The sequence below is a fragment of the Nicotiana tomentosiformis genome, chromosome 3 (assembly GCF_000390325.3).
Source record: "Nicotiana tomentosiformis chromosome 3, ASM39032v3, whole genome shotgun sequence".
NCBI classification, from domain to species: Eukaryota; Viridiplantae; Streptophyta; class Magnoliopsida; order Solanales; family Solanaceae; genus Nicotiana; species Nicotiana tomentosiformis.
The window spans coordinates 21,077,144-21,083,318 of record NC_090814.1 but is presented as its reverse complement, the minus strand read 5'-3'; the positions used below and the strand labels follow the sequence as shown (position 1 = coordinate 21,083,318).

Genomic DNA, 6,175 nt, shown 5'->3' with positions numbered 1-6,175 from the left:
TACACCTAAACCAAAGAAGCCATAAGTATTTCAACAACAAAAACTAAACACAAATTAAACAAATCTCTACGTATTTTTAAGCAAATCGAGAAATTAAACACACATAATGATGAATTTAGTTCCCTCTCTTTCATTAAACATGGGGATTTGAACAAGAACCTTAGGAAATCTAGCACTACTAATTAGAGAACATGTTCATATTTGTATATAACATTGCCATTCCAAGCAACAAAAAACATCCCAACATCTCTTGTCAAAACTAACACATATCTACCAAATACTTCCACCTTGTTTGCATATCTGTTGCATCCAAGGAAGAAAGAAAATGACAAGGAAGAAGGTGAAGTTAGCTTTCATAACTAATGACTCGGCAAGAAAAGCAACATTCAAGAAAAGGAAGAAGGGTCTAATGAAGAAGGTGAGTGAATTGAGCACACTTTGTGGAATTGATGCTTGGGCTATTATTTATAACCCTTATGAAAACCAACCTGAGGTATGGCCAAACACCATGGGAGTTCAATGTATGCTCGCGGAGTTCAAGAGAATGCCAGAGATGGAACAAAGCAAGAAGATGGTGAATCAAGAGAGTTTTATTAGACAAATGATTGCAAAAGCGAGCGAGCAGCAGAAGAAACAAAGCAAAGAGAACAGAGAGAAGGAGATGACTGAAGTTATGTAACAGGGTTTGGCTAGAAAAGGACTGCAGAATTTGAACTTGGGAGAATTGAATGATCTTGGTTGAGTTGTTGATCAGCATTTGAAGGAGATTAATAAGAGGATTGAAGCATTTAAAAAAGAGGCTTCCACTTCTTCTTCTACTGCTGATGTTTCACAGGTAGCTGCTCCTCCACCAGTGGAGCAAAAGCCAGTGGTGGAATTAGGGTTGGAAGGGATGCAGAGGACACAAACAGAGTGGTTTAATGATTGTATGAATAATAATATAAGTGAACAACAGATTGGATTTGGACACGGAGATGAGATGATTATGCCTAATTTTAGTGATAACCACAACACTGGTGTGTAGCCTAATACTTTCTTTCTTTAGATTTATTTTTCATGTTATGTGATCCCTTCTGCATGGAGTTTTTTTTCTGGATTTTTTCTTTTGCCTTTTTTTTTTGTCTGTGTTAATTTCTGAACTAGATTCATGTTATTTTTTGCTTTGTCCATTCGGTATTTGATTGTTTAGAATTCATGGAATCAGTAAAAGAAGAAGTGATAAATGAAGCTAATGTGGTTAATTGAAATTGACAGTACTCCTTGGGCAAGCACGTAACACGAGAGAAATCCAAGAGTTGCTCTTTCATGTGAAAGTACTTATAAGAGAAGAAATGGGATGTGGATTTCGTTTCTGTTGTGATATCACATAATTCAAACATGACATTACTATGGCTTGTTTTATGAAATATAGATGTGATTGGAATTTGGAAACTTATAAAGTGTTACAATATATATCGTTCTACAGGGATAATGATGAATAGTAAAGAATATTTTTGATAATGAACCCGATCTGCCCATTAATTTCAACTTTATTTCCAACTTAGAATATGTACTACAGGAAATAAGATTTTCAGTGACGATATTTTGTTGCGACCTCTTTAGTCGCCACTAAAAGTAGTACGATAAGTAGCTCTTTGGAGTAACGACCTGCCTAAAATATATTATGTAGCACATTTGTTTTTACTTTTAGTGGCGAGTTTAGTCACTATAAAAGCTAATAATAAAATAATAAGAACAATGATCACGCCTAACTCTAGTCCTTAATAGGATAAGCGGTCGTTGCACATATAATCATGTCTAAAAGTTTGGAGTCGAATCCCACAGAGAACTAAGACTTAGCTACAATTGTTCGGTATTGCTAAGAAATACAAGTTCAAATAATTTTCTAGTTATAAAGATTGTAATTTTTATTTTAAACTAATTAATTAACAAATACTAAAAGCAGTAAAATTATCAACTAACAAGACTAAGGGTTGGAGACAAGATTAAGGAGGTTTAGAGTTATAATTTTCTTAATTGTCGGAATCCTTCCCGCTACGCCGTTTATAATTTCGCCTAAGTATTCTCCACCGATCTTGAGTACTTTGGGTGTCGTAATTCTCGTCCGAGCAAGTACCAAACTTTACTAGACATATTCATCCAAACTACACTAGATGACACTAATTCACCGATCATTAAGATTGCACCAAGGTTTTATTATTCCTAATCCCACCTTTAAACCCTTTATATTGATTCCTCACATACGTTAGGAGTAATGTTGTTCGACAACTACCTAAATATGTACCCTTTTCTAAGCAACACATACTAAATAAGTACAGAAAATTGATGTCCATTTAATCAACAATAATAAACACATAGTTGAACACGTAGAGAAATCCAACGACTCAATTATATAAAAACGTAATAAGACTTCATCCTACAAATTATTTCATCAAAACCCTAGATAACAAGTTAGCTATTCATAATAGTATGCAAAACTACAATACTAGAATTCATTACCAATAATGAAAATAGGAACAATAATGAAAATAGGAAGAAGGAAGTGAAAAACTCGTTGAAGAATTCTCCGCCTTGCTCCTTGTGTGTTATTCCCTTCTTAGGTCGAATCCCCTCTCAAAAAATGTTCTCCCTCTTAGACATGTTTAGGGAGTATTTATAGGCTAGGGTTGAAGTCTTCCAGTCCAAATCCGGGTCCGAGTCTTTTAATTCATGCACTTTTGATCACCGGGATATAGACCTCGCGGGGCTAGGCTTATAGCGCGGTCAGCTTGGCTACAGAGCTGACTACGCCTGGCCTGTACCGCGGTCGAGCTGGCTACGCTTGACTTGTAGCACGGTTTAGGTACTTGGCATTTTTGTGCTCTTTTTTTGTATTTTTGTCCTCTTTTTGTGCAACCTTCACTCATCTTTGTCTTGCGATACCCCTACACATAAAATAACATAATTTAGCTCAACGGTCGCACAATTAATTACTAAACTAACACCATATAATGCGAGTAATGTACTACAAATATAGCATTTTGGCCAAACATCACTACCTCACACTTAAACGTTGCTCGTCCTCGAGTCAACTACCAATTCACACTAACCTTGAGCACTTTATTTTCTTTTAGCACATCCAAAGAACACCATACCTATGACTATTGTTGATAGCAACAGATAAACTTTAGCATATTCCTTCAACACACACTTCCCTTTAATTAATGCCATAATTCAAAATTTTATTCAACAACAAGACAACATGCTCACAACAATCCTAGCCTCACAAACCGACTAAATATCACAATGCATTCGTGGCTTGTCACGATCCAAAAATCACACATGTCATGATGGTGACTATCCCAATACAAGGGAAGCTGACAACCTTGATAACCCACAATTTCTTTTAAATATTGAAAACATAATAATTATTAAGGGAAAAATCCCAAAAATACCGAATATAAATATACTCCCAAAACTTGGTGTCACTGAGTACATGAGCATCTATACATTACAAGTCTGGAAAACACGGTCTATAATAATCTCAGACCAAATACGATAAACAAAAGGATAGGGAAGGAGAGACAAGGTATGCGAAACATGGCAGCTACTTCTGAATCTCCGAAAAATTGACTGTGGGAAAGAATCAACACCCACTGTGTCCGGGATCACCTGGATTTGCACACAAAGTGCATGGTGTAGTATAAGCACAACCAACTCAACGAGTAACAATAATAAATAAAGAACTGAAAGTAGTGACGAGCTTCAAAACTAAGTCCAAATACAATACTTTCCAACATAAGAGGTAGGCATGCTTTCAAGTTCAACATTTAAAACACCACAATAAATTCATAATAAATTTGACTGAAACGGAAATAATGTCTTTCAAAGTTTTCCAAAACAATGATATATATATATATATATATATATATATATATATATATATATATATATATATATATATATATATATATATATATATATATATATATATATATATATATATATATATGACATTTGAAATGCGGCAATAATGGAATCAATGCATCCTCTCAGAGTAACAGTCACTAAGTCCTCCCATTCACTCCAACCTCACAGTCACTCTTTCCTCACAATCACTCATTCCTCTCAGTCACTCAGCACTCGGCACTCGCACTCAGTAGGTACCTGCGCTCACTGGGGTGTGTATAGATTTCGGAGGGGCTCATTCATCCCAAGCGCTATATCAAGCCAATCATGGCATATAACAATGAAACATGCTGTGGTGCGCAACTCAATCCCATAAATATCCTCACAATTAAGCCCTCGGCCTCACTCAGTCATCAACCTCTCTAGTCTCTCGGGCTCAGGATGCCATGAAAATCAGCCCAAAAATAATAATATGGTGTATCAATAAATAGCAACAGAAACTGAGACATGATATCAAATGAATGAACATGACTGAGTGTGAAATTACAATTTGAACATATAATTCAACTATAGAAATGACCCCAGTGGGTACCAACAATAACAACATATGTCTAAGCATGATTTTTAATACGAATCTCAGCTCAATTTTCTCTAACACGTAGAGAATGCATGGATATCAATATATTATTCAACTATATAGTTCCATGGAATTTGACCAAGTCACAATTCCTACGGTGCATGCCCACACGCCCGTAATCTAACATGTGCGTCACCTCAAAACCAATCACATAACACATAATCCAGGGTTTCATACCCTCAGGACCAAATTTAAAACTCTTACTTACCTCAAACCGTGTAATTCTTTATTCCGCAATGCCTTTGCCTCGTGAATTGGCCTCCAAACGCCTCAAATCTAGCCACAAATAATTCGATTCAGTCAATAAAATTTATTGGAATTAATTCTATAAGAAAATACTAATTTTTTAACAAAATCCGAAATTTAGTTTAAAAATCACCCATGGGGTCCACAGCTCAGAACTAGACAAAATTTACAAAATCCGAAAGTCCATTCAACCATGAGTCTAACCATACCAATTTTACCAAAATCTGACCTTAACTCGACCTCCAAATCTTCAAATCTTATTTTCAAATCCCTAAGTTCAAATCCCCGATTTACACCTCAAAAACATGTAATCTAGTCGGATTTTTCGATTATAATTCAATACTAAGGAGTAGAAATGATCACAAGGGACTTACCTCAAGTTTTCCCGTGAAATCCACACTCAAATATCGCCCAACCCGAGCTTGAAATGCCCCAAAATGGCAAAAACTCGGACCCCCTCTATTTTTTGTACTGCCCAAGGGTTTTCACTTGTGCGAAATTTTTAACCGCACCTACGATCTCGCAGATGCGAGAATTCCTTCGCTTCTGCGGCTTCATCGCTTCTGCACACAAGAAGTCCGCTTCTGCGGAGTCGCACATGCAACATTTTCTTTGCTTCTGCGAAGCCATCTCCCTTACCCTTTTCCGCTTCTGCGTGCATTGCTTCGCACCTGCGACCTCACAGGTGCGGAAATTTCTTCGCCCCTGCGACCACTGCCCCTTTTCACACCTAGACGCTTCTGCGTTTGGCCGGTGCGCACATGCGGCTTTGAACCTGCGATCAGATCTACGCAGGTGCGAGAAAACCAAAAGCAAAATTTCCAGCAGTGGTTTTAAGTCTGAATTTATTCGTTAGCCATCCAAAACTGACCCGAGACCCTCGGGAAATTGACCAAGTATAAAATAAGTCCTAAAACACCACACGAACTTAGTTGAGCATTCAAATCACATCAAACAATTAAACCACAAATCATACCTCAATTCAAGCCTAAAGAACTTTAAAACTTCCAATTTCTACAAACAACGCCGGAACCTATCAAATCACGTCTGATTGACCTCAAATTTTTCACACAAGTCATAAATGAAATAATAGATCTATTCAATTTTCCAGAATCGGATGCCAACCCCGATATCAAAAAGTCAATACCCTGGTCAAACTTCCCAAAAATGCAACTTTCGCCATTTCAAGCCTAATTCCACTACGGACCTCCAAATAATTTTTCGGACGTGCTCCTAAGTCCAAAATCACCATAAGGAGATATTGGAATTATTAGAATTCACATCCGAGGTCGTTTATACATAAGTCAACATCCGGTCAACTTTTCCAACCTAAGTTTTCAATTATGAGACTAAGTGTCTCATTTCACTTCGAAATCCTTCCGGACCCGAACCAACTAGCCTGGT

General features: G+C 36.9%; 1 protein-coding gene across 1 annotated transcript; it reads left to right on the top strand.

Moving 5' to 3' along the window:
- The first annotated feature begins 325 nt into the window (after window positions 1-325).
- Window positions 326-1,024, top strand: LOC104093581 (agamous-like MADS-box protein AGL80). The gene is made up of 2 exons (XM_070198066.1): window positions 326-670; window positions 755-1,024. The coding sequence occupies exons 1-2, from the start codon at window positions 326-328 to the stop codon at window positions 1,022-1,024; spliced, it is 615 nt and encodes a 204-aa protein (XP_070054167.1).
- The last annotated feature ends 5,151 nt before the right edge of the window (window positions 1,025-6,175 follow it).